The following is a 26,276-nucleotide window of genomic DNA, read 5'->3' on the forward strand; positions in this document are numbered from 1 at the left end:
GCGAGGGGTGTGCGTGGCCAAGCCTCACAGCCTGCTGGGGAGAGGCCCCGCTACCCACGGCCCCGGAAACTTCCCCATCTCCCCCCCCGGGGCTGGCACATGCTCGGGAACAGTCTCGACCAGCTGCTCTTTCCCCTTCCCAGCACAGGCAGGAACCAGGGCAGCTGAAGCCGGCATAGCCCGGTGAAGTTATTGCAAACTATCTGGGATGCAGGAAGCCCTGGGGGTACGGACACACTCCCCTGGCCCCCTCCATGGCACATAGCATCCGCCTGCCGTGACCTGGGCTGGTGGCCACCCTGCGAGAGAGGAAGGGCGGGCCTGGCAGGGCTGCACGGGCAGGAGAATTTGCTTTGCAGGCAGCGGCTTCCCTGCCGAGCTCCCGCAGCAGGGAAAAGGGGCCCAGGTGGTGCCCTGTGGGATTAGCTGGGCTGGGTGCAGGCGCAGAGGAACGACAGGACAAAGCACCCTTGTGAAAGGTGCCAGACAGCTCAGGCTTTCCCCCCAAGCAGGAACAAAACCCGCTGCAAGGTCCCCCTTCATCTGAAGGTCTTTCAGCAGGGACCACCTTGCAGAGCCCCTCTCCTCCTGCGCCGGCGGGTGCTGCTGGAAATAGAAACTCCCAGGCTTAAGCATCTGTTTTTTATTAAAAACATCCACCCCTCCACCCCTGCTTGTGCTGCATGTCAGCAAGATGCCTGGGGAGCCAGCAGCACCCAGGGAGAGCACCCGGCGGGCAGGCAGGAGGGGTGCTCAGCACCGGGCTGAGGTCTGGGGTGGCAGTGGCTGGGGCACGGTGCAACCCTGGGGCTGGCTGGAGCAGAGCCGCTTGCCACAGCGTCTCGCCCCCAGGGAGGTGGCAAGTAGTAAGCTGGTGCTGGGAGCAGAGACCGGGCCAGGATGGCACCTAAGAGGAGGAAAAAGGGCAGGCTGGGGCTTTTCTTCCCCCCTCAGCTGAGTCTCACTCCTTCTTCCCAAAGAACTTCTTGAAGACGGATTTGTTCTTGGGGCGAGGCGGGGCGGGGGACTTCTCCCCCAGCGTGTCCCGTGGGCTCCCCGGCCGGGCCACGAAGGAGTGGCAGCGTGCCCGTGGCACAGCCGCCGCTTGCTCCCCGATGTAGAGGGTGACTGAGTAGCTGCTCCCAGCCTCCACCGGCTCCTTGGGCACGGCCACCGGCGTGATCTTCTGGTAGGTGGCTGCAAGAAGGAGCAGTCAGTGGGGAGGGCAGGGTGCCAATGGGTGCTGCCAGTCCCCCAGAGCCCTCCCCGAGTGGGGGACTGCAGCCCAGGGTGCAGGGATGTGGGACAGGGTGGGTGCTGGAGCAGCATCGCACCTGCCCTTGGGTGTCTGTGGGGACAGGGGAAGTAGTGCCACCTCCTGGCAGTGATAGCGAAAACAGAGACGTACCTGAAGTGAAGGAGTAGGACCTCCTCTTGTTGGCCACCAGCCCGAAGTCGTCTTCTTGGCAGCTGTTGTCCCACAGCCCGGGGGACCCCCTGGGAGACCACTGCTGCTCCCTGTGCCCGGCCCCATGAGCATCTTCTGAAGCAGAAAAGAGACATGTCATAAGGCAAGGCCACCACAGGACACCCCTGTGTCAGCCCCAAAGAGGACAGGGAAACTTGCGTGGTTATCCCTGTATCCCAGGAAGTGACAGAGGTAACTGGTCTTCCCCCGCCACCATTCCTGGGCAAGGGTCCCTGGGACTCCTGGCCCAGACCCCATTGAGTTCAAGACTGACCAACAGCCACATTCTCATGGTCAGCTCCCTTGCATCTCTCTGGGCTGGGGAGAGGAGACGGGGGACAGCAGGAGCCCAGCCAGGCAGGAAAGTCACCTGCTGCTGCCGCAGCCCCATCGCCTGGGCTGTCCTGGCTGCCCAGAGGCCGCTGCAGCCGGGCGTTTGAGCGGGGTAGCACCACGATCTCCTGGCTCTTGGCGGTAATGACCTGATGATGTCCCTGGAGGTGGGAGCTTCCAGGGCTGGGGACCTTGCTGAAACCGGAAAGTAGCAGAGATTTAGTGAACCAGACTGGCCCACCGATGCCCTGCTGGAGCAGCACACACCGGCAAGAGAGTTGTAACAACGAGACCTGGCTGGCCGGCTGCTGGCTACTCACCCCCTAGCACTGCCGGTGCCCTCAACACGCTGTGCTGCCGCCTGGAAGTAATCCACTTCGGGGAAACCTGAGGGCACAGCAAACATCCTGCTGGGTGCTGGCAGTGCACAGGACCATCCCATGGAGCCAGACCCAGCTCCAGGTGCCCACACTGCATGGCTGACCCCTCCAACCTCCTGCTGTAGCCCCTGCTCTTTGTCCCGCCAACCACCCTAGGATTTCATGGCGGGGCCTGAGCCCCCTTGGGTATGGGTACAGCAGCGGGAAGACCTCAGTATTACAAATCTCCTTGCCTGAAGGGCAGGCAAGGGGTTTCCAGGCCTCGCAGAAGAGATGGAGGAAGACCAAGGCACAGTTATAATTTTCCCGACACTGGCTTTTTGCTACTGAAGCTGCACTGACGTCAGTTGTGCTATTCCTGATTTATAACTGTGTATGTGGTGTGAAAACAAAGTCTCCAAATCCTGCCTGGCAAAGAACTGCCATTCCCGAGGCAGGTTAGGAGGATGCATAAATCAGAGACAACACCCTGCTGCTTCTCTTCTGACCTACCCCATGTATCAGAGGGCTTGGCGCGGGCTGCACACCCATAGTAACCACATATAGCTGGGCCCCTGCTCCGCTGGCAAGGGCTGCTCACCTGAGTTTTGCTGCAGCTTGGAGACCCATTCGTTCATGAGGGGCTGGGAGGGGGCCCTCAGGAGGTACTCGGAGCCATCCCGCAGCCTGCGGGGGAGAAAACAAGTCAGCAACGAGACCCAGGTGGGGTGCCCATACCACAGCCCCCGCCAGCCTGGGAAAGAAGGGAAGTGGGTGAGAAAGAAAGAAGGAACCCCTCATCTAAGCACTGGCTGGAGGTGGCCCTGGCTAGGGGTGTTGGTGTGTGTCTGTCCCAGCAGGGACACATTCGGGAGGACTGCGGTTCGTTAGGGTGCCCCGGGTTGGGGTGACTCACTGAAGCCTGAAGCAGTTGGTCTTCTTGGTGTACTCAGCATCTGGGGTGCAGACTGCCCCGGAGAGGTTCAGGGGAAGGGCCACCACGGAGCTCTGCAGCACAGGGAACAGCAAGACCAACAGTGGGGTTGGCAGGCTCTGCCTTCCCTGGATGTAGGGGTGAGGACAACCTCACTTCCAGGTACCCGCTACCAATGCCAGCCCCCTCCCATTCCCCCCTCCCCTCCCTCAGCACACCTTGAGACTGTCCCTGCGGTCCTGGTAGAAGCACAATGTCTGCCTCATCAGCACAGCGTGGAAGAGGCCCCAGGCCCGGCAGTTGGCCTGTGGGACACAAGCAGGGGACGGCTGTAACACCAGCAGGTTTGGAAGACAGGCGGTCCCCTGCCATTCGAAATGCCCCCCAGTCCTGGTGGGCTCTGCCCTCCCAGCATGGCCAACACCACTCCCATGGTAGCACCATAAGCATCCCTGGCTTTGCTCCCACCCCTAAACCTAGATCCTCCCTCCACCGCATACCAACAGCCCAGCCCTAAAGCTCCATAATCATGCCTGTACCTTCCTCCCTCCTGTCTGCAACACATGCTTCCTTTCCAGCGTCCCCTCCATCATCTGAAACTCCGTTTTACCAGGAGGAACCTGCAAGGAGACAGGGGGTGAGTGAAGCAGCGCGAGGGCCAGCTGTGCCAGCTCAGCCCATGGGCACATGGGGTCCACCTGACCCATCCCCGCTGGGCGATGCCAAAGTGGGAATGGGATAACAGGAGCAAATTTGTGGCCTGGGCTGTTTGTAGGCTTTTGGGGTGAAGTGCTGCCTTGCTAAGGCTGAGGGCTGGTGTGGGGTGCCGGGCTGCAGGGACCCCCAAAGTCAGCACCTAGCTCTTCCCCACCCCCCGCAGCTGGAGCAAAGGGGCAACCTGAGTCAGGGAGTCCCCAAACACAGGTCACATTTGCTGGAGCAGGTAATCCAGCTGCTGCCTGGGGTGACCCCTGACTCCCTACCTGACCCTGAGGGAAAGCCCCCAGCCCATGGCTCTCACCTTGCTGCCCTCTCTCTCCTCTTCCCCATGCCTCCACCGATCCCGGGCGCCCGGACTGTCCAGTGGGGCTGCAGACGCCAGCTCCTCCATGCGGGGGGACGTCCCGTGCCCGCTGGGGCTGCCATCGCCACTGTGCCCCACGCTGGGGCTCTTCTCTCCTGCAGGGCTGTGGAGGAGCCGGGCGGCGGTGGGAAGGGTGAACTTGGCCACCAGCACGTTATTGGCCGCTGAGAGGATGAGGGGCCCACCGGCGGTGGCATCAGGGCTGGGCAGGCTGCCTACCCCGCTCTCTGGCCGGCAGTGGGCACGGCTGCCTGCCCGTGGGCTAGGTGCCTGCTGCTTGCCCGCCCCATCCCAGATGGCCTGCAGCTCCTCCTCCTCTTCTTCAAACTGCCCGTGGGCAGGGTGGCAAACCTCCCCAGTGCCTGGCACGGGGCTGGGGGGCTGGGGGGACCCCAGTGCCCACTCGAAGACAGAGAGCTGGGTGGGGGCGGCAGGGGAAGTTGGGGACCCCCCAGGCTGGCCGCTGCCAGCTGGCCGCTGTGTGCGGGCAGTGCCAGGGATGGCTCCTGCCCTGCCTGGGATGGCGGTGGGGGATGATGGCCTGAGCTCCAGCCGAGTGCCTCTGTGATGCCTGGCCCTGCTGGCGGCGCTGGGGCTGCCATCCTTGCCCAGCTGGGTGGCCAGCTTTTCCCCCTCCTGGCTGACCCGCTCATGCGGCACGCTGACATGGGATGGCCGGCTCGGCCTGAAGTCCAGGAGGTCTTCAGTGGCGCTGCCGGGATGCTGCGGGCTCCAGGGCTCCTCCCCGGCACGGTGTGCCCTTTGGCGGCTGTAGCTGGGGTTGAAGCTCACTTCCTCGAACCACGTTCCTCGGTCGCCCTTGGGGGATGTCCCCAGCCCCTCGCTGGGTGCCTGGGGAATGCGTCCATCCACATCCACCTCCTCCTGCCATCGAGCCCTGTGTGTGCCTGTGGGCTCCCATGGTCTCAACCTCCTGCCCTGCCTCTGCTCCTGCCCCTCCACCTCCTCCCGCAGTGCCGTGGCCCCTCGGTGGCTCCCCAGGACCGCCACGTCCCGGGGCAGCTCCAGACTGAACACGGAGCCCAGGGACAGATGGGGACACGTGGTTTTTGGGTTGGGTCGGCGGGGGTCCCCGGTGGCTGCCCCGCACTCGGCATCAATGTCCCGCACCAGCGGGTTCCTGACGTAGAGCAGCAGCTCCCCGAGCTGGGGTCCAGTGGCGGCGGCCGCCCCCGGCCCCCCCTTCCTCCGGCCGCATTTCTGAGGCCATGTGTTGCTGGGACCGTGGTGCTCCTCAGGCGCAGGCTGCAGGGAGCTGGAGCCCATGATGCCCTGCAGTGTCAGCAGCCGGGCCTGCTCGGCCCGTGCCCGCTCCCGCCGCTGCAGGCTGTTGAAAAGGGAGCTGGCCCCGGCTTTGGGCAGGGTGTGGGAGGCGGCCGGCGTCCCAGTGCTGGATGCCGGAGGGCGGCGGACGGCAGCAGGTGGCCTCTTGGCGTCGGAGGTTTTCCCGGCCCCCACCTGCACCTGGGGACACAGAGCAGGAGAGAGGGGTGATCCCCATGGCCGGGCCCTTCATCACCCCACGTCAACCGCCCCCTCTCCATGCTGCGCCTGGGCAAGCAGGGAGGCGGGGGAGCTGGCAGCCGAAAATGCTCGCCAGCGGCACATGCAGAGCTGGGAGCAGCATGGCTTCACCCCAGCTCCCCGAGGGCTGCTCTCACCTTGGCGGAGGCAGGGCAGAGGCAGGCAGGGGAAACCCTGCCTGTGATGGAGTCGTCCCCCCCGCCGCTGTGGTGCAGTGGGGGCTGGCTGTGCCATAGCGTTCTCCATCAGCACCGCTGTCCTCCAGGTCACCACTTTTGGTGCCTGTCCCTGCCACCCCTGCACGTCCCCAGGCAGCAGAGCACTCGCAATGGCAGGGACTGAGCATGGCCCCTTCCCTTCCCCTTCCCCGCACACACCCTCTCCAGCCCAGCCACAGCCCTTCTGGATTTTTGGGGCCACAAGGATGAAAGCAAACGGCTTTGCCTGTACCCCTTAGGCTGGACCCCCAAGCGTCCTGGCAGCCCCCCACCCTGTCTTGACCCCCTCAGGCCTCTCTGGCTCCCTGCCCTCTTCCTTGGGCCGCCCCACGGGGAACCCGGCTATGGCAGCCCTTGGGGCTCCTTGCACACAACCCTTTGTGCCAGGCCTGGAGCAATAAACGGATGGAAGCCCCAGCAAAACGCTGAGCCCCCAGCCCTGGGGTTACAAGCCATGCACCCCTGAGCATGCCCCCCCAACACGTGCACCCTCACATGGCCCCATCCGGCTCTTCCCCCTTCAGTTGGCTGCAGGAGGGACAGCTGCAGCCCCCCAGCAATGGCTTGCCTTCCTCGGCCACCAAAACCACTTACTCAGGGAGCCAAACTGTGGCCAGACCCATCCGAGCCCCCTCCTCGCATGCCCCAGCAGCCACACTCTGGAGCCCATGGCACTGGGAGGGTTTCCCCTCTCCCAGGGGACTACCACTGGCCGGGCACGGTGGCACGGCCAGGAGGGTTGGTAGCAGGCGGGTTCACGCCATGCAGCCACTCTGCCCGGCATGCAGCCTCCCCCAGGGATGTTACCTCTTCCACCGGCTGGCGAGGCGGCTTTCTCTTTCGCTTTAAACTACCCCAAGTGTTTCCTAAAAGCCCCTGGCAACGCTTCCAAAAGGTTTTACAGCCTGAGGGTTTAGTGGCAGGGAGCTGAGCGGGGGGAGAAAGAGACAGAGAGAATTGAGGGCAGAGCAGGCGAGGAGCCACAGCAGGAGAGCGCAGGCAAAAGAGGGTGGCAAAAGCTGGTCCTCAGCCTTTGGGCATCGCTCAGCATCGTCACAGCCAAAGGTCCCTCTCCTGAGACTGACACAGACTAAACAGCTCATTTGGAAATGGCCCGGGGGATTGCCAGCATGGGGGCTACCCCACAGCCCTCAAAGCCCCCCAGTCTGCGTGGGAGCTGCCCTGGCTGCACGGGGGTGGCTGGCCCTGGGACCTGCGCTGGGTGCTCACCCACAGTGCTGCCAAAGCTGCCTACTGTCCCCCACGTACCGTCCGCGGTGCCTCCTCCCCTGGCCACTCGCCGCTGGCCACCGGCTGCACCTTCTTCTTCTCGCCCTTCTTGCCAATGCTGAGGATGAGGTTGACCGTCCCCCCCAGGCCGCTGGGGCCCCGTGGTGGCAGCAGCAGCGTGGAGGTCTCAGCAGGATCCCAGACAACAGCCTCCTCAGGGGGTTCCATGCTGCAGGGTGTTGAGCTGCTGGGCTCCCCCCAGCTCCGTTCTGCTCCCAATGGGGCATCCGAGAGGGGTGATGCTGGTGGGGAGATGGCCATTCCCGTCGGCATCTGTGGCTCTGATCCTTGCACGAGCTTGGGGAGGGAGCAGGGCATGAACGCTGCTGGGCTGCGGACGCTCTCCAGCCGGGACCGAGCACACAAGGCACGCTGATCCTGGAGAGCGAGGCAAGAGAGGGAACGTGGAGGAAGGGCTGCTGGGGCCAGGCACTTTCTCAGGACAATCTTCCCTTTGCTTTGCCCGTCGTGCCCATACCCCAGACAAGCCTGGGGCACATCCCTCCCCTTCTGCATCACCTGCTCCATCCAGTGCCCCTGCTACCCTCAGCCTCGAGGCCGGTCTCAGCATAGTTGGGTACTCACTTGGCCGGTGAGAGATGCGCCTGAGGGGCTCTCTGGGTCCTGTCTGTCCTCCTGCTTGCTCCCCACGTCCCGCTGGTGCCTCTGTGCTCGCCAGCGCACCAGCACCCAGCCCAGCATGCTCTGCAGCTCCTCCAAGCGTTCCTTTATCTGAGGGGAGGAGAGATGCTGGGCAACCCACGAGGACACCCAGCCCAGGGACACTGGCCCTACCAGGACACCTCACTATGGAGCAGTTCAGGGGGTTTTGGGGAGTGGGACAGGGTCAGTGGTGTCACCTCAGGTCTCAGCATGCATTGCTGGGTGACACCCCTTCCTGCTCTGAGCAGCCCCAGAGATGCATGGCCGGCCAGAGATGCATGGCCGGCCCTGTACCCCTTGCAGGGGCTCTGTGCCCACACCTCACTCTTTCCACCAGTGACTGTCCCTGGAGGATTTCAGGGGGTGCAAATATGGCTCCCCCCTTTCCTCGCCCTTACCGTTGCACTCAGGTAGTGCTCCTCAGACACCAGCTGCTGCCCCGCTGCCGCCAGTGCCTCAAACTCCTTGAGCTTCCCTTCGATCCTCCTCTCCAGCTCCTCACATGGAATTTCCGGGAGGCCGTGGCCACTCGGGCCTTCGGAGAAGATCTGAGCCCGCGTGTCCTCCGTCCAGGAGCTGTGGGCATGTAAAAGAGGGGCTCAGGAATGACCTGGCCCCTCCTCAGCCCTGCCACAGGGGAGCCATTCCCACGCGCAGGGGTGGCTGGAAGCAGCTCGCCGGGGTAGCAACAAATCTGGTGGGGCAGGGCGAGATGCACAGCCCATTGTTCCAGGCTCCCCGTGGTCCTGCCCAGCTGCAGCTCCAGCACTGCCCACGTACTCGCCAGCAGCCCATGCTCTGGCAATGCTGCGCTCTCACCAGCTTCCCCCCAACCAACCGCAGAGTCAACCCCGATGGCTCATCGCCACTTACATCATGGCTAAGTAATCCTTGAAGAAGTTCCGCAGCCGGCCAGCCTGCTGTACGCGGGCCCGGGTCTCCCGCAGCAGCTCCCGCAGCTCTGACCAGGCCCGCAGTGTCCCCTCCACCTCCCGGCTAACGGGGCACATCCTAGCGGGGCAGAGCTCTTGCAAGTGGGCAGCCGCCCTCTCCAGCTCCTCCAGCTGCCCCTGCAGGGTCTCCGACACCGCACGCTGAAAGTGGAAAAGGTTCAGGGTGCATCCAACCCCTCTGTGCCCAGGCTGGATTCCCCTGCATCCCAGGATGCAGGGATGGAGGGGAGGATGTAGGGATGGAGAGAAGGATGCAGGGGTGGAAGGGAGGATGCTGGCACAGGGGCTGCAGAGAGGGAGCAGAGCCACCCTTGGAGGGGAGGACAGGCAGAGCCGAGGGCTGCCTGGTTTCCCGGCTCTGCCCATGTGAGTCACCTCCCTGCCGGTAGCGGGAAGATGAGTGAGGTGCTGGCAGCCGGGCGCTGGCACACGGGAGCTGATGCAAGCTCTCTCCCTTTGCCTGGCCCGTACTGGTGGAGAGGAGCGGAGCGGGGCAGGGCTCAGCTCTGCTGGAAAATTCCACCCCGGCCCATGACACCTTGCCAAGGCTTATGGCACCTGGGCCCCCAGGGACCAGCAGCACCTCCCCAGGAGGGCCCCAGCCAGCCGGGACACCTCCCCACCACGGGCATGGCCAGCCACGGTGCTCCCCAGGTCTCACCTCCATCTCCTGCTGCTGGCTCAGCAAGTCCTGCAGCCCCTGGAGGTCCTTCTCGCTCTTCACTGCAGTGAAGCCGCTCTCTGCTTGGGCTGTGTCTCGAGCCAGTGCCTCTGCTCTGCATCGAAGGGCCTCCAGGCACGGGGACACCTCTGCCACCTGGATAGGCAGGGGGAAGAAGAGAGATGAGCCCTGGCATGGGACCCCTGTGCCATCACTCATCATGCAGCCCCAGCCCACCCCAGCCTGGGGACACCCTGCCATGCGTCTGCAAAAGGGCAGGGAGCACCAGCCCTGGGAGGAATGGGGATACCAGCCTCGCACAGCGCAGTCCCCATGTATCCCAATGCCCTTGTGTCCCACTGGGACCAGCTGAGGCACATGCCCTTTCCCAACTAGCTGGCTTGTCCAGCTGTAAGTGGACCACCCAGCTGCATCCCCAGACCCTCCGTCTCTATCCCCTACCAGCCGCTCCAGGCTTTCTGTCTCTGCCGCCACCTCCATGACTCGCTCCCGCTCCTTTGCTGCATCGTTCAGCATCTCCACAGCCTCCTGCAGCTCTCCCAAGGGTTGGCTCATGTCCTCGCTGCTTGGTGGCTGCCCAGCCTTGACTGAGAGCAGGGGAAAAGGCCCCTGAGAGCCACAACACCCGCTCCCTGGCTGGAGCCAACAGAAAGACCAGGCATGAGAGAGATGAAGAGTGACCCCCCCTGGGTAGCTGGGCTGGTGGGAGGCACGCATGGAGTCCCCTTGCCAGCCACAGACCAACCCTTGGGCCTGTCCCAGGTGCAGTACAATCAATCCTGAGGGACGCCTGGCCCCGCTGCTCACCGCTGCAGGTTCCTGCCGGCTCCGCGCCTCCTCCTCTTGCAGGTCCTGTAGGAACTCAGACAGCACCAGGGAATCACGCAGGTCTGCCGCCCGGCGCCGCAGGGCTGCCTGCACACGTGCCAACCTGCAGGGAAAGGTGCCTGTCACGGGTGCCAGTGCCCTCTTCACCTTCTTGGGGCGAGTATCCTCCTCCCTGCACCTCCCTGGGGCGACCATCCTCCTCCCCACAAGTCCTCTGGGCAAGCACCCTCCTGCCTGCCCTTCCCAGGGACCAGAAAGGAGGGACCTGCCCCTGGGACTCACTTCTCCTCTACCATCTCCACCTTCCTCTGCATCTTCCTCGCCCCCTCGTGCTTGTCGGGCGACTCACTCGCCGCCTCCTCCCGCAGAGCCTGGAGCTTGAGGCCGCACAGCAGGAGCTGCCTCTCCAGCTGGCCTGTCTCCTCCAGGTCCTGGCGCAGCTCTGCCGGGCTTCTCATGGTGGCTGGCTCCGAGAGTGACCCCGCCACAGCTTGAAGCCACCGTTCCGCCCGGTCCAGCTCCCCCACCAGCCTCAGTGCCTGTAGGGAAAGCGGGGAGCCCATCAGCCTGGCTCTGAGCTACCCAGGGGAGGCAGGAGCCACCCTGCCACCCCACTTCAGGTACCCTGGGCACTGGCAGCTCGGGTGGCACAGTTGGAGCAGTGCACAAGCTGTGATGCCAGCTGGTGATGTTGGTGCCAACACTGCAGATCCCATCCCTGCAGGCACTGGCCTCGCTTGACGATCCCCAGCAAGCTGCTTGCGATGGGGCCATGCCCCTGCGCCCACCCCAGCCCATCCACCACGTACCTTATCGATTTCCTGCAGCACGGCGCCGTTCTCCTGGTGTTTCCTCTGCAGGTCCTCCCATAGCTCCCCCAGCTCCCGCAGCATGACCTCCACCTGCGGGCTCCCCGGGTGCCCCACCGGCACCGGCTCCTCCTGGGAGGCAGGGAGAAGGGTTAGGATGGACGCCTGTCTGGTGTGTCCCCCCCAACTCCACACCCAAGGGTGCTCACCAGGAGCACAGCCCCGGGGCTGGAGCTGGGGTTCAGGAGCTCCCGCTGCATCTGTGCTGCTTCTACGTCTCTGAACGGACATGGGGGGATGCCGGGACACACATTCTCCATGTGCGGGGACATGGTCTTGCCGGGGAGCAGGGAGACGTGGTGCGTTAGTGCCCACACCAGGGACAGGTGTGCGTGCAAAAGCGTGCATGCCCACAAGCAGCAGGAAGGGGTCAGGGAAGGATGTTCTTCCACCCCAACACTGGCTCCCCTGGCTGGGCTGGGAGCAAAGTAGGTGACTCTTGGGGAAACATTACCACATTCACTGTCTGGCAGATGTCCTGCACCTGGCCCTCCAGCTGCTGCGTCCCCCACTCAGCCTCTGCCTCTCTCCTCCTCCTGCAGAGAGGTGGACAGTCAGGGCAGCTTGCCCCTTGCACAGGGGACTGCCATCCCCATCCCCTCCAGCTCCATCCTGCTCCCTGCAGCCACTTCCACAAGACAGTACCTTTTGATGTCCCCTCCATGAGGGGGCTGCCCCATTGCTGGAGAGCCAGGGCTGCTCTCCTCCCCTCTTGTATGCTCCGCCGTCTTCCCTGGCACATCCTTTGGCACCTACGACACAAGGGCTCCCGTTCCTTCTTTGCCAGCCCAAAGTGTGCACCACTTTACCCCAGGACCCCAGCACTCATCGCCTCCCATAAGTGGTGGGGCCAGGTCACAGGCATACTCAGCTTGGGCTTTGCCCAACACTCGAACCCCTTTTCCACAAGCTTCCCATCCTCCCATGGCAGAGGTGCTGGAGATGCCCAAAGGAAGGCAGACACCCGTGCTCACCGTGCTCCCAGGGCCTCTTGTCCGTTTGTCTCCTGCTTCCTTCCCCATGGCCCCACGGCTGCTATCATCTCCTCGGGGCTCAGTGGTCGGAGCCATGGCTTCACCCCTCGGGGAATTGCTCACCAGCAACGGAGCCTTCTCTGTCCTGAGAAAGGGGTGCAAGGGAGGCCCAGGGGAGCAGAGGATGGAGAAAAGAGAGTCCTTAAGTGGAGCTGGTGGCCCAAAGAGCCTGCCAGGGCTAACCCAGGTCTTTCCCCAAGCCTCTGGCTCCATCACTAGGGGGTCAGGGTTGGGACCCTGGGTCTCCTGCCAGGCTGTGCCCTACCTCAGCGCCTGCTGGAGCTGCGCCCAGCTCTCCTTGACATCTCGGTGCTTGGGGGTGACTTGGGCTGCCAGGCTGGGCTGCAGGCTGAGGAGCTGGGACACGGTCACGTCCAGCATCTGGAGGAGAGAGAAGCCGGGGAGCAATGACAGGGCTGGCGAGGGATGAGCCACTGCAGCCATGGTGCGAGTGTGTGATGGCAACCCACCACCAGCCCTGCGGGAGCAGGGGAGGTGGTGAGAACCAAGCCTGGTTTCCTGCTGCCCCTAAGGCAGCTCCCCGATCCATCACATGGTCCCGGCCACCCCACACAGCCATGGGGTGCCCACTGAGCCCCCAGCCCTGCTGGTGCCAGCGCTGACCTGGGAAGGCACACATCCGCACTCCGTCGGGATGCTCCCCAGGGCTTAGAAGACGAGGCAGAGCCTTGCACTTACCATCACCTGGCTGGCTATGTCTCTGACATCCCGATCCCGGCACGGCTCACCCTCCCCTGGCTTCCCCACACCGCAGATGCTCCTCTGCTGTAAGAAGAAGCTGCAGTCAGCGGCGGGAGGAGGACAGGGACTTGCCCTCAGCTCCAGCAGAAAGGGACACTGCAAAGCTGAGCTTGCTGCTCTGGCTCCCCTTCTTACATCAGGCTCCGTCCCTCAGCTCTCTCCCCAAGCCCCAGGCTGAGGGTGCTGGGACCACAGGAGCCCCCATTGCAGGGGACGAGAGCAAGGTGCTGCCTGCCCAGTTTCACTCTGGCCATGCAACAGCCACGCAGCAGGCTGAGCCTGGTTCCAGTGCTGGTACCTTGGCGTGGATGGCCCCAAGCAAGGCATCTGCTTGCTGGAGGCAGGCGGCCACCTCCAGGGCCAGCTGCAGTGCCTCATGGTGCTCCTTCAGGGTCCCCTGCAGCCGCAGCCACCTGTGTGGGTGGAAGGGGAGAGGTGAAGGGCAGCCCCCGCTCCTCTGGGGAGCTGTGCAGAGCTGGGGCGAGTGGGGGGCAGGCAGGAGGTTCAGGGGTCCTGCTTCAGAGCCCGTCAGGTCCCTGTTGCCCCTGCTCAGCCCGTATGTCCTCCACTCACGTTTTGTTGAGGTGCTTGCGCCGAGCTGAGATGCTCCTGCTCTCACTTTTGCCTTGTTTCTCCAGCTTCTGGGCCAGGCTGTTCAGCTCCTCGTGCAAACTCTGGAACTGCTGCTCCTCCTGGCCCCAGCAGAGAGAGACATCATCATTCTGTGATCCCCTGGCCATCCCCTGGCATCCCTCCTGCCCCCCTCTCAGGGACCTGCACCATGCCCCAGCCTCGTGGGGTTCAGGGTGCCCAGCACGCCGGTGGTCCCCCAGCAGCTTCTCACCTGCTTCAAGTCAAGGATGCGTCGGGTGAGCTGGATCTTGTCCGGGCTTTCCTGCAGGAGGGCTGCCAGGGAGGGCTTCTCCTCCTGGGCCAGGAGAGGATGTGAGAAGGCAGGGGGATAGCTAAGCTGTCCCCCTTCCTGGACCATGCTCCCCGCTCCCCATGCCCCACACCTTGTGCCTGATCCATGCCTCCAGCCGCTCAGCTTTCCTGTTGAAGTCCTGCAGGCTCCGCAGCCCCCCCAGGGCTTTGCTCTGGCTGGCAGCCGTCTGCTTCAAGAGCTGCCACTGGTCCCGCAGGGCCAGCAGCTGCCTCCGCACCCCCTCGGCACTGGGGCTCGCCCGCCATATCAGCTGCTCGCCCATCTGTGGGGACAAAGGACCCACTCAGCATCAGGGGCTCCCAGGGACCATCCACTGCAGAGAGCCCGGGGCTGCGGGTGCTGTGGGGAATGGGAGCCTTGCCGCTGCCTGGCCTCACCTGGTTGAGCTTTATCAGGGTGTTCTCGAAATCCTTCATGTCCCGCTGCAGGGTCTGAGCCACCTCCTCCCAGTCCTGGAGGTCGCAGCCGTCCTTCATGTCCCGCAGCTTGCCTCGCACCCAGCCCTCCGCCTGCAACGTGGGAAGAGCCACATTGCCGGAATCCCGAGGACGCGGCTTTGGGGACGCAAGCCCAAATCCCCCCTCAAAGCTGCGACAGGGACTGGAGGGCACCCTTTTGGCTGACAACCCGTTTGCTCCCAGAGCCAACAGGCCAGCGAAGGGGCTCAGGACAGCATTGGTGGCGATGGAGGTGGGAAGGTGAGCAGCATCTCACTCCTTTCCAGCATCTGCCCCAACCCAGCAGGAGAAGCCGGGGCCCCACCGGGCAGGCCAGACTGGGGGTGTCTGCATGGGGCATCCCTGCATGAAGCATTCCCTCACCCTGCTCCCCAGTGCAAGCACCCATGCGCAATCCCCAGCATGGTGTGGAAGCTCCCGTGCCCCCCCTGCGCCATCCTGGTTCCCACGCCACTGGGGAGGGAGAGGGGCTGGGAGGAGGAGGAGGAGGAGGATGAGGGACGGGAGGAGCGTGCGCACATGGGCAGGAAGCAGGGCCCTGGTGCGGCTGACCCCCTCTCCCCGGGGCCGACAGCCAGGGAGAGGCGGCCAAACATGATCTCATGCCACAACCACGGCTTCGCTCGGGGCTGGGAGTTCAGCCCTCCCCGCCACGCACCCCACCCCACAGCTCACATGAAAGGCTGACGGTCCCGTCCCCACCCCCACCCCCGGCTCCCCATGCAGCCCCTTGGGCAGGGACCCCAGCTGGCCTCACCTGCAGCATCTCCCGGTTGAACTGGGCTACCAGGGGGCTCGGGTCGAGGAGGGGGGCCATTCCCGCGCCGTTTCGCCCACTGCATCTCAGTGCCACCACGGGGTCCTTGCCCTTGGGGCTCTCTTTCCGGGGTGATGATGCCGGGGGACCTGCCAGCTGGGGTGGGCGGAGATGGGGGGGATCAGTGTGCTGCCCCAGGGAGCCTTCCCCACTGCCTCCCCAGAGCATTTCAGAAGCCAAAGTAAACAAGGTCAGCTAGCCTCGTCCCCAAGCCCCCTCCTTCACTGACATATTCGGGGTGCTCTCTCAGCACCCTGAGACACAGCTCCCCTCTAGAGAGGCCACACTGGGGGATTTTGCGGCCTCGGCAGGGGGCTGCCAGGCTGCCTCTCAGCCCTGGGTCACTCCAGGCTGGTGGGCTGGCACCCAGCACCCAGGCTGGACTCTACACCCGCTTCAGAGGGGGACGCCATGCTTGCTGCCCCTCCAGCCTGAAGCTGCACATCCCTGTGAAGAGCATTCGTGTCTGTGGCATCATCTATTTGGTGTCACCCCAGAGGAAGGGATAGGATGGGGGTACATGGGGCAGATGCCCGACGAGCTCAGCCCACCGCTCCTTCAGGGGTGCCCGGAGACCCCCATCCCAAGCGAGCGGCGGTGGCTGGGAGGTGGGGGCAGGAAGCGCAGCATCTCCGCTGGGGCTCAGCCTCGCTGGCGGCTGGCGCTGACGAAACTCTCTGTCAGGGCTCCAGCTCTGCCGGGGGTGACAGCGAAGGTCAGCCAGGGAAAGTGCTGGCCCCCCTCCAAGCTCAGCCCCGGGCCCAGCTGCACGCAACCCAGGGGACGGCACAGCCACCCGGGCACTCGCTTCCCACCCTGCTGCCCGGGGATGGGGGCCTCACCACACACTAACCGGTGGCAAACCGGAACCTGAGCATCTTCAAGAGAAACCTGAAGGCACAGGGCTCACTGCCTCCTCTCACCAGGCAGAAATTGCTCCCGGGGCTGGGCCAGAGCAGCTCTTCCTCCCCGAGGGACCTTGTTGCGAGCGGCCCCATGGGGTCCCAGCCGCCCCCAAGCCCACCAGGGCGCAGTCTCCCGGGAGCCTGTGGAGCAGCAGGGTTCAGGCAACTGTTTTGGGCTCTCTAAGCACTCTGGCATGTGCTGCCCCGCTGACGGCATGGGAGTCGCTTTTCAAAGTCTTTCTGACTAACCACAAGAACTAGAGAAATCCTCTGGCCTTTTTTTTCTTTTTTTTCCCTCTTCTTTTTTTTTTTTTTTTTTTAAAATAGCAACACATATTCTCAGACCCTCCTGCGACTCTGGGATCTTCAGTTTCTTGCCATGGCCAGAACTGGAGGAGCCCATAATCCGTCTCCCTTGGAAGTGATAAAACCTCTGGGTGCTGGCATGGGGGCTGTCCCCTCACCCTGTCATGCCCAGCTTGTCCCTTCACTCATTTAAAGCGGCGAGGCTCCATCCAAACCTGTGCCTGGGCAGACCACCCGCGTCCACCCTCACTTGCTCAGCCCCAAGCTGTGCCCCTGGGTCAGACCCTCTAAATGGGGAGGGCAGGGGGACGTACCGCATAGAAGGGGGAACCTCTGTCCACCGGAGAGCAGAAACCACTGGCCCGGGGACTCCTGGCCTCCTGCTGCTCATTCTCCACATCCACGTCCTTCCTGAGGAAGACCTAGAGATGGGAAGGCGCAGCCATGAGCCTGGAAGTGCTCAACTGTCCCAGCAGTCGAGGGGATGGAGGTGCACACATCCGTCTCCCCCTGCCCTGGACCAGAGGAGGCTGCCAGCAGCACTCAGACACCACTTGGCAAGGCTCTTGCCCACCCCTCCTTACACATCCAGGCCAAGATACTCCAGGCAGCATCTGCAGCTCCTGCCATGCATTCGGCAAATGGCAAGAGCTCTAAGCTTGCTTTGCTCAGCACCTTCTCCACTTTTGCTCCCCCCCCACCCCACCCTTTTTTCTCTTGAATTGACTCCAAAACGAGCAGAAACCCATTCAGTGGTCACCACTGGCCCCTGGTCATCTAAGGATACTCAGGGTCAGCCCCCCCGCCCATCTCTAGGACAGTAGGGCAGAGGCACGAGGGTACAGGAGGACATTAACTCCACCGGCACAAACCCGAATCCTCCCAGCTGCTGATCCTTGATGTCTGCCTGTCTGAGAGGCAAGAGTTAAGGGGGTGGCTGATTCGGCAGGGAAGGGCTCCCATGGGACAGGGGTGCGTGAGGGTGGGAGCAGGAGAGGTAGGAGGAAGGAAGTCCAGGAGCCACTGCCAGGCACAGAGAGGAGGTCCAGGATGAACTCCGTGTTACCTTATCCTTAACAGAGCCCAGGCCCGGGAGGAGAGGTGCGTGGGATTGCTTGGATCATGCACAAGGGCCGTTATTCTCATCCTTTAGGATGTATCTTTTCTCAGGCTGTTGGATACAGCAGGCCGATTTAGGGATCTATTTAGGATCTCCTTCCACTCCCTCCCTGGGGCCACCTTGCTGTCTCTGTAACAGCCATCCAAGCCTGCACAGGGCAGCACAGAGTGGTGGGCAACGTGCTGCCCTGACACCTCCTCCCTGGTCTCCTCTGGGGCTGCAGCAAATGGGGTTGTTGAATCAGCCATAGCCGGATCCAGCCCACCACTGCTCGGACCACTCCAGCATCCAAAGGGGAGACAATCCAGGCAAAGCAGAACTCCCTGCCTGCACAGAAAGTGCCTTCCTACCTTTCCGTGTGACTGAAGAAGAGTCCCAACATGGATGACATCCCCCAGCGCTACAGCTGCTGCCACCAGAATGACTCAGGGCCCCATGAGCAGCCCAACAACCCTATAACCCCTGGGAGACCAGCACCACTGGACCTTTCCAGGGGGCTGCGGAGCCTGGCTGGTGGCTGCAGAGGACAGACCACGGCACCACGCCACAGCATCCCATCCCGAGGAGGAAGAGCAGGCAGGGAGCAAGGCTGAGTCATGGCCCGGCAGGCGCAGCGAGAGCTCAGCGCGTCTGGCAGGAAGGAGGGTGCCAGAAGAAGGCATCCCCCTTCACAACTGCAGGGCTGAGAGGTTTGGATGCCCGTTTAGGGAATGGCAGGGAGCTAAATGTGAAGTGCTTACAAGGCATAAGACTCTAGGAAGTCCCTCTTCTAGGCAGCAGCGTCCCACGCCAGCTGCAGCCCGTGATTCCGCCCCCCTCCAGGGCTCAGCCATGGGAGACATGCCTGCAGGTGACACAGGAGCTTTATTTAAAGTCCCCGTCTCGCGATCCGTCAGCCGCAGGAAAACAGGGCTGCCGGCACAAGGATGACTTCATCCTTCCCGCAGAGCTGCTCCACTGGGACTGCCCCTCCTCCCCGGTCCCTCTGGCCGGAGCTGGGTCCTTGCTCCAACAAAACAACAAACTCTTGCAGCAACCGAAGGCTGGGAGAGGAGCTGTGCCTTCCTTGGCATCTGTTAGGTGCTGTGCTAACCACTCCCCAGCAGGACCCTGGCCTTCATGACATGAGCAAAGCCAGGTGTGAAATAAGTGCAGCGGCCTCAGCTGCCTCCTCTGTGAATGCTTCTTTCCCTCATTAAAAGCAAAATTAACATGGCACATGTGCTTGCTACATTTTCATATAAGAGTAGGTGCCAGTGACTTCTCATGAGCAAGACAAGTAGGGCCAGACTCTCCCGGGCTGCACTGTGCTTATCCCAGAACAGTCCCCCGTTCTTACAGGGCAGGAGAGAAGGGCAGAGACAAGGGCCGTGGGGGAATGCTTGGGAAAGCCCTAATGTGCCCTGCATGGGGGACAGCATTCCCTTCTCTCTGCCGGCTGCCGTCCCGCCTAACACACGCCTTTCCCTGCGCCCTGGCTCTCCCTCTCAAAGCTCCATCTTGCAGCCTGCCCCCCCTTCCAGCTCCACCCCCCCAAACCGGACAAGCAGGAGGGGCCGATCCTGGCAGCCTCCCGAGAGTCCCGCACCACACCACCACGCTGAGCACGTGTCCCTACCTTATATGAAAGAGGGGAGCCCTCATGCCGATGCCCCTTGGGCTGCGCAGACTCCAGCCGCCCAGCGAGGAGCTGCCTGCATGCCGGAGGAAGCGGCAGCTCTTGCGAGGCCGTGCCTGGCCTTTATTGGCAATGAAGACGAGGATTTTGGCAGTGGGCTGTGCAGCTCTCCCTAGAGCTATCCCGCCGGGAAACCAGCTGTTGCGGGTCAGGGTTAAATCCCAAGGAGTTCCTGCCTGCTCTTGCCAGCGATGGCTAAGTCTCCGAGCTGCCTTCTGCCCCATTGCAGCCACACAGGGGGTCTCCTGGGCTCCGGCACTGACAGATTCGGATCTCTGTGCCTGCTAGCACTCACACTTGGAGGGTGGGGTTCCAGGAGCCCTGGGTCCTGCTCCTAGCCTTGTCCTGGCTCTGCCTGGCTGTGTGGCCCTTCATGAGTCACTTCCCTTCTCCCAGCCTCGGTTTCCCCTCCGGCATGCATGAGAGCAAGTTCCCAGCTCCCCCGCACACAACTCCATCTTCATGGGCATCCCTAGAGCTGAGCCCTCCACAGCTGGGGCTCTAGGGCAGAGCTTTTCTGATTCATCTTAGCCCTAGGGAAAGCTTGTCTCCAGCTCGCCTGCAAAGATCTCCAGCCTGAGGGTACCAAAAAGTACAGGGTGGGGGGGAAGAAGGAGGAAAAGAAACTACCCCAGGAGCCCTGTAGCAAGTGCTGCCTGCAGGGCTTGGGGACAAGGCAGCAGGGATCCCCTGCCGGGGTGCAGCCTCCCCGGGACCTACCCAGCCCCTGGCAGCCAGGAAGGGGGAACTACACGCAAGCGGGGAGAGCAGGGCACAGGGTACGGGGAGCGCTTACCTTGAACTGAGCTTTCCCTGTCCTGCTGTTGTTGTTATTGTGGTTCCTCTCGCCGCCGGTCCGGGCAGGGTCCCCGGGTCCCCCCGCATCTCCCGGGCCAGCCTCCCCGTGCCAGTTGGACAGCGTGATCTTCTTAATGGAGCGGGCGAGGGAGCTGCGGTTCAGCCGCTCGTCGTCGGTCCCCCCATCCTCGCCGGGGCTGGGGCTGCGGGGCTGGCTCTCGGGGGCGGCGGGGCTGGCCCGGGCTTGGGCCAGGTAGAGGGAGATGCGCTCGTTGAGGCTGCGGCGGAGGCCGCGGTGGTTGTCCAGAGCGGAGGCGAGTGCGATGCCGGGGCAGGCGTCCCCGGGGAAGTCGGCGGCGCACTTGGGCAGCGAGAGCTTGGTGCTGATGGTGAAGGGCTGCACCTTCCTCGCCGTGCTGCCCGACATCCTCGCCCTCCCCGCCGCCGCCGGGCAGGGGGACAGCCGAGGCACCGTGGGGCGAAACGGCGGCGCGGGTCCCCCGCTGCCCGGCAGCGCCGGTGATGGAGAGCGCCCGGGCGGCGCCGGCTCCTTCCCCGGGGCGGGCGGCGGCGGGGCCGGCCCTTGCCGCGGGGGCGCTCAGCGGGGCGGCCCGGCGGCGGGGGGCAGCGGGGCGGGGGGCGGCCCAGCTCCCATGGCCGGAGCGGCAAGGCGCGGACGGAGGGACGGACGGGCGGGACGGACGAACCCTCCGCCCCCCGCCGGGGCGCGTCCCCTCCCCTGCCCGGGTCCCTCCTCCCGCGGCGGGCGGAGGGGAGGCGGGGGGTGAGGCTCCGCGCCCTGCCCTTCCCCGGCGGGCTTCAGTCGTCCACCTTCTTGCGCAGGTTGAGGAGGCAGAGCAGGCAGGTGAGCAGGGCCTGGCGGCTCTCCCGGGAGCGCAGCCGGCGGCCCAGGCGGCGGAGAGGCGGCAGGAGGCGCTTGCGGGCCAGCGGCAGCAGGCGGGCGAGAAGGGCGCGCAGCAGCGGGGCGGCCAGCGGCGGGGCGGGCATGCTGGCCCCCCGAGCCTGCGGGCGCACCGTCAGCTCCCCCGCGAGGTGCCCAGCAGCTCTGAGGAACCTTCGCACCCGAGAGGGATGCGGCAGCCCCGAGCGGGGGTCTCGGAGGGTCTGCGCCTCTCTGGGAGCGGGGGCTGCTTGGGGGAGAAGCGCTGGAGGGGACCGCTCTCCTCCCCACCTCTTCCCCTGGTCCCTCTTACCCTCCTTGGGATCCTTCCCGCTCAGCCCTTTCTCCCAGAGGAGCCTGTGCTGCTCAGCTCCCCCCACGTGGACTTGCCACCAGCCCAAATGGCAGGAACAGCTCCAGAGCATGGGACAACAACAAAAAAACCCCCACCAGCTGTCCATTTAAATGCCCCCCTCCTCCCAGGCCAGACACATGCTCCCTGTAAACGATACTGCTCCTCAGCCCAGGACCCCATTTGTCCGGGTGGCAGTGCTGGGGGAAGAAGGGGGGCGAGGGAGGAACATCTGCCCACCACAGAAATGTACGCTGTCAGGACAGGGTTCTGTTTCACTACAAGGCTTCGCTGAAGCCCCTAAGCAAGCAGCCGGCTCCAAAATATGCTTGCCTGTCATTCTCTGCCAGCGCCAGCAATTGCCACCCTTCTCCCACAAGGGCCAGGAATGCAGACCAGGCGGACCGCCAAGGAGAGCAAGCAAGGGATGCCCCAGGGCACAGACCAAGGAGCAGACAGGGCACTCCAGTGGGAAAGAGCTGTGATCGGGGCTCCAGAGCAGCTGGTAACCAGCGTCCCAGGCTTTCCAGCTGTGCTCCCAAGCTGAGCCTGCCTGGGGCAAGCAGCCAGGCTCCCGCAGGCCAGGGGAGCACAAGCTAGCCAGGGTGAGGGTGCAGGCAGGAAGGTCCGTGCCTTGCATCTGTGCCCTTCCGCTTCCCTCCTGCGCCTAACCTTTGTTTTGTTCCTGGTGGCTGTCTGGCTTCATTTCCTTCCCTTGTTGTTCCCTTCAAAAGCCCTGCCAAGGCCCTACTCTTGGCTCCCACATAAGCAGAATTTAGGAGAATGAGCAGACACGAGGGACTGAAAGCTACTGCTCCGTCTCCCAGCCTGCCTGATGCAAGCTGTCCCTTGCCCAGCGAGTCCCATCCAAGGGCGGTTAGTTCAGCCAGGGTGACCTTTCCCAGCCCCGCAGATTCCTCTCAGGGAGCCAGCCCTGGATGAGGAAAACGGGCTGGCCGTGCCTCAGCACAGAGACACCATGTGCCGAAACCAGAAACAGCTCCCCAGACGGCTCAGCTCCAGGCCCGGGAGCTACAAGGACCGGGGCTGACGTCAGCCCCTTGGGACTGGCCTCCCGGAGCCTCCCGGGCTCCAGGTCTGCCTCAGTCAGAGGGTTCTGGCACAGGCACACTGCTCCACTGCGTGCTGCCAAGCATGCCAGCGGTGTAACAGGGAGTGGGAAGAGCCCGGGTGAAGGAAGCAGGAGCCAAAGTCTTGCTGCAGCTGTGTCAGGATTTACCCTTCCCTGGGAGGGTGCTTCTCCCCTTTTATCAGGGAGGCAGCAGGTGTGGTGCTTGTTGCCTGCTTTTGTGACTCCTGGGTTTGCTGTGCTGCGACTGAGCCTGGGTGAGTCGCTGCCATGCTTCGTGCCTCAATTTCCCCAGCTGTACGGCCCCAGGGGGAACATCCCCTCCCTCTGCAGAGGGCCCTTGCAGCATCCTGCCCCTGCGCAGGCTGGGGACCACTGGGATGAAAAGTGCAGTGCCGTTGGTCAGCGGTAGTGACCACAGTGGAACACAGGGAGGAACGGAGATCTTATTCCCCAGGGAGCCTTACCTATTCCTAGGAGAAGCTGTGCCTGAGCTGGGGGAGCCGCCCATCCTTCCATGCCTGCTGGGGGAATCCTGTCCTTCGGTCCCAAAGGGAAAGGGAGGTGCCGGCCAGGTGCAGAGGTGTTACAGCAGAGGTGTTGCAGCACTTTCCTGGGGGCATTGCATCTGAGCGTTAAGTGGCAGAGATACACAAGGTGGGGGTGGAAAATCCCTTGGGAACAAAGAGGCTTCAGTGTGCAGCCTCTGCAGAAACCTGCACCCTCCCAGGGAGGGAGGGCGGGCAGGAGGGGTTACCCTGCCGTGAAAGCCAGACCCTTGCAACATCCCAGCAGTGGGCGGAAAGTGAGGCAGGGCTTGTTTGCCAAGCTCTCAGGACTCGTCAAGGGGCAGATTTTTGTCTCTCCCAAAAATGCAGGGATGTTGCCGAGCTGCTTTCCCCATCCGGAAAGTCAGGGGCTTTAGCCTCCTTTCGCAGTTGGGCAAAAGCACAGCCCAGGGAGGTGAAGGGACTTAACCCTGCTCCTCTGGTGAGTCAGGCACAGAGCTGGGGAGAGAATGCAACCTCAAAAAAAAAAATGAAATCCCACCAGTATCTACTTCCAAACACAAGATTTAGGACACCGGAGTCCTGTGCTCACGTGTAAAGCCTTGCTGTAACCTTTTTGATCCACAGATGAATTTGTGCTCTTGCAGTCACTGCTCTATCTCTCAACCCTTTTTCTTGTCTATCTTCCATCCCTCTTCACCAAGGGGCTCAAAATCTCTCACCAAGTGGCTAGCTTCTTTTTTGCCAGGTACATATCAAGGCTGCTTCCTTTCAGGGGTCCATTTTCTTTATCATACCGATTGTACAACCAAGTATCCCCTATTTAATTGCCAGGGAGGGCTGGGATCCACTTCCCGAGCCCAAACAGGGACTATTTACTCCTCCGTAGCACTTATTTCTCTCAGGTGGTCAGTTGGCAGCTGGACATCAGCCAACAAGGAGCAGAAGACGCCCCTGGGTGGCACAAGGCAGGCATGGGTTCCTGGGAACCCTGTGGATGGAGCAGCACTGGTGATAGGAAAGAGGGCTGGAAACAGCCCAGTTGCAGGATTTCTCCTCAGGATGGTGGCAGGACTGTGCAGAGATGTCATCTTGTCTTCTCCTCCCTGCCAAACCAAAGCCCTGGGGATTCAGCTTGCCCAAAGCCCAACACCTTCCTTCTTGCTGCTGATCCCACAGCCCACATGTCCTCTGGGCAGATCCCAGGGCTGGAGCCAGCCAGTTCCTCCTCCTTCTCTGGGAGAGGATGACCCTCTGTGAGGCCACCTCGGAGGAGGCATGGTTGGAGGGTCAGGGGTGTGGGACACGCCAGCTTTTGGGCAGGATGTGGCTGTGCTTTCTCCTGGTGTGACCCTGCCTGGTCGCTGCTGCCTGTCAGTGGAGAGGAGGCCGCCTGAGCATCCCTGTGTCCTGTTGCCCAACAGGCAAAGCCATCACGGGCTTTGGAAGCGGGCCAGATCCCTGGCCTTTGCCCCATGAATGACCTGCCGGCACCCAGCCTGCTCCAAGGACAGCATCTCTGCTTTGCGGGAGGGCAAGACCATCGTGCCACCTCAGAGGCAGGCGCAGGGGACAGAGCAACCATCAGCACCTGCCAGTGCTTGAAGTGGCTGTTGCGTGGTTAAGGCTCCAGAGGATTTAGCAGGGAGCAGGGATGCTGGGAGAAAGAGCATGGCGCTCGGGCATCTCTTCACAAGGTGTGCAAGATTTGCATAGCACTGGGAGCTAACAGAAATGGGGGAAGAAGATGAGAGGTGCCCAAGAGTCCTTTGTTTGAGGAGACCTCACCCTTCTGGCAGGGACCCGAGAGGGTGTGGGTGGTGGGGACACCAGTGGCACCCAAGCACCCGGCCCCATGCAGGAGGAACGCGGGCCATTCCTGCTGGGGAGGGATGCGAATGCTATAAATAGTTGGATTAACGCACCACGGCCAGGCCTTGGAAAGCCCCAGCCCATGCACATTCCCTGTTGCTGGCGCTGAGACGGCAGCTGTTGAGAAAGGCCGAATCCAGCAGCTGCTGCCCGGTGCTACTGGCCCCCTCCCCATGCCCCCAGCCCTCCTGCTCCCCTCGTGGGGTGGCCGAGCCCATGGCATCCCTTGGCACGAGGGAAGTGCCAGCTCTGCGCTGGTGTTGGCGCTGCTCCCCGGGATGGCGGTGGCTGCAGGATGCTCCCGCTGCCTGGCTGCTGGTGCCGGAGGGGTGAGGAGGATGGGGAGCGGGGGAACACCACCGAGCTGCGAGGCCATGCTGGTGGCAGCTGCTGCCCACGCACATGTCCTCGGCTGCGGCGTTCCCCAGCCCTGGCTGGGGATGCTGGGCTGGGCCATGGCCCCCCGCCCGCTGTCTCTGCTCGCACAAAGGCCCGTTGTGCCCACGGGACTGACATTCCTGCGGCCACGGGCCCGGAGCAGAGTTAAGCACAGCAGAGGGGGAGATGAGGCCGGAGCCCGGCTGCCGGGGCAGCTGGTGGGGCCAGGTGGGAACGGGCTGCAGTCCTGCCCCCCCGTCCCATGCCTGGAGGATGGACATGAGCAGCTGGTGGGAGAGGGGAGACCCCCAGGATGGGCAGGCGGCTGTGGGAGACAGGGACACAGGGCCCAGGGTGTGGGAGGAGATGCTGGGGAGCAGGAGCAGTGGTGCTGTGCACCCATAGAATCATTTAGGTTGGAAAAGACCTTTAAGATCGTGGAGTCCCACTGTAAACCTAACACTGACAAGTCCACCACTGAACCGTGTCCCTCAGCGCCACGTCTACACCTCTTTTAAATATCTCCAGGAGTGGTGACTCCACCACTTCCCTGGGCAGCCTGTTCCAGTGCTTGGTAACCCTTTCTGTGAAGAAATTTTTCCTAATGTCCAATCTAATCCTCCCCCGGTGCAACTCCTGTGACTTGATATCTCTCTACATCTTAAAGCCGTAATTCTGTGGTCCCATACATACAGATGGGTGCTGCCTGCCCACTTTGTGCGCTCCCACCCAATGCAGACCCGTGGGATCGGTGTGGGAAAGGGGGGAGCGGGCTGGCTGGTGCCCATCGCAAGACAAACGCAAAGCTACGAGCAGTGTCGGCCACATCTGTCCCCTCTTGCTCCTCACCTCACACCAGCATTTAAGGACCCTGCTGGGCCTCCTCCTTGTCCCCTTTGCAATGAGGGGAACGAGCCAGGCTACTCTTTGTGGCATTTAGCTAGCAGCTGGGGACCCCCCACCTGCTGGCCCCCGGCCGATACTGGTCTGCCAGCTGCTGGGGCCAGCGAAGGAAGGGATCTGCCAGCTGGCACCCGGAGGGAGGGAGGGAGGGAAGGGGCTTCTATAAGGCTGTGCCGGGGGCACCTGTCATCCCAAAGCCAGGGCGTCACCGTGCCCTACAA

General features: G+C 63.1%; 1 protein-coding gene across 7 annotated transcripts; it reads right to left on the reverse strand.

Annotated features, from left to right (window-relative positions):
- Nucleotides 1–628: 628 nt before the first annotated feature.
- On the reverse strand, nt 629–21,307 carry LOC141740691 (uncharacterized). 7 transcript variants are annotated; one of them, XM_074579766.1, is made up of 33 exons: nt 20,049–21,307; nt 16,769–16,876; nt 15,184–15,339; nt 14,346–14,477; nt 14,039–14,230; nt 13,867–13,950; nt 13,596–13,714; nt 13,321–13,435; nt 12,960–13,046; nt 12,526–12,641; nt 12,201–12,345; nt 11,872–11,978; nt 11,681–11,762; nt 11,376–11,501; nt 11,167–11,298; nt 10,640–10,896; nt 10,337–10,460; nt 9,971–10,165; nt 9,509–9,664; nt 8,768–8,988; nt 8,293–8,470; nt 7,817–7,963; nt 7,211–7,609; nt 6,749–6,868; nt 4,116–5,663; nt 3,634–3,714; nt 3,313–3,399; nt 3,077–3,168; nt 2,762–2,847; nt 2,122–2,188; nt 1,839–1,996; nt 1,409–1,540; nt 629–1,197 (listed from the first exon to the last, which is right to left on the reverse strand). In XM_074579766.1, the coding sequence occupies exons 1-33, from the start codon at nt 20,475–20,477 to the stop codon at nt 962–964; spliced, it is 6,414 nt and encodes a 2,137-aa protein (XP_074435867.1). In that variant the 5' UTR covers nt 20,478–21,307; the 3' UTR covers nt 629–961. The 7 variants fall into 7 exon arrangements, with proteins under 7 accessions (XP_074435867.1, XP_074435866.1, XP_074435865.1 ...); XM_074579765.1 differs by having other exon boundaries at nt 1,409–1,543; nt 12,960–13,043; nt 20,049–21,304; XM_074579764.1 differs by having other exon boundaries at nt 1,409–1,543; nt 20,049–21,302.
- Between the last annotated feature and the right edge of the window lie 4,969 nt (nt 21,308–26,276).

Source organism: Larus michahellis, chromosome 3, assembly GCF_964199755.1.
Source record: "Larus michahellis chromosome 3, bLarMic1.1, whole genome shotgun sequence".
NCBI classification, from domain to species: Eukaryota; Metazoa; Chordata; class Aves; order Charadriiformes; family Laridae; genus Larus; species Larus michahellis.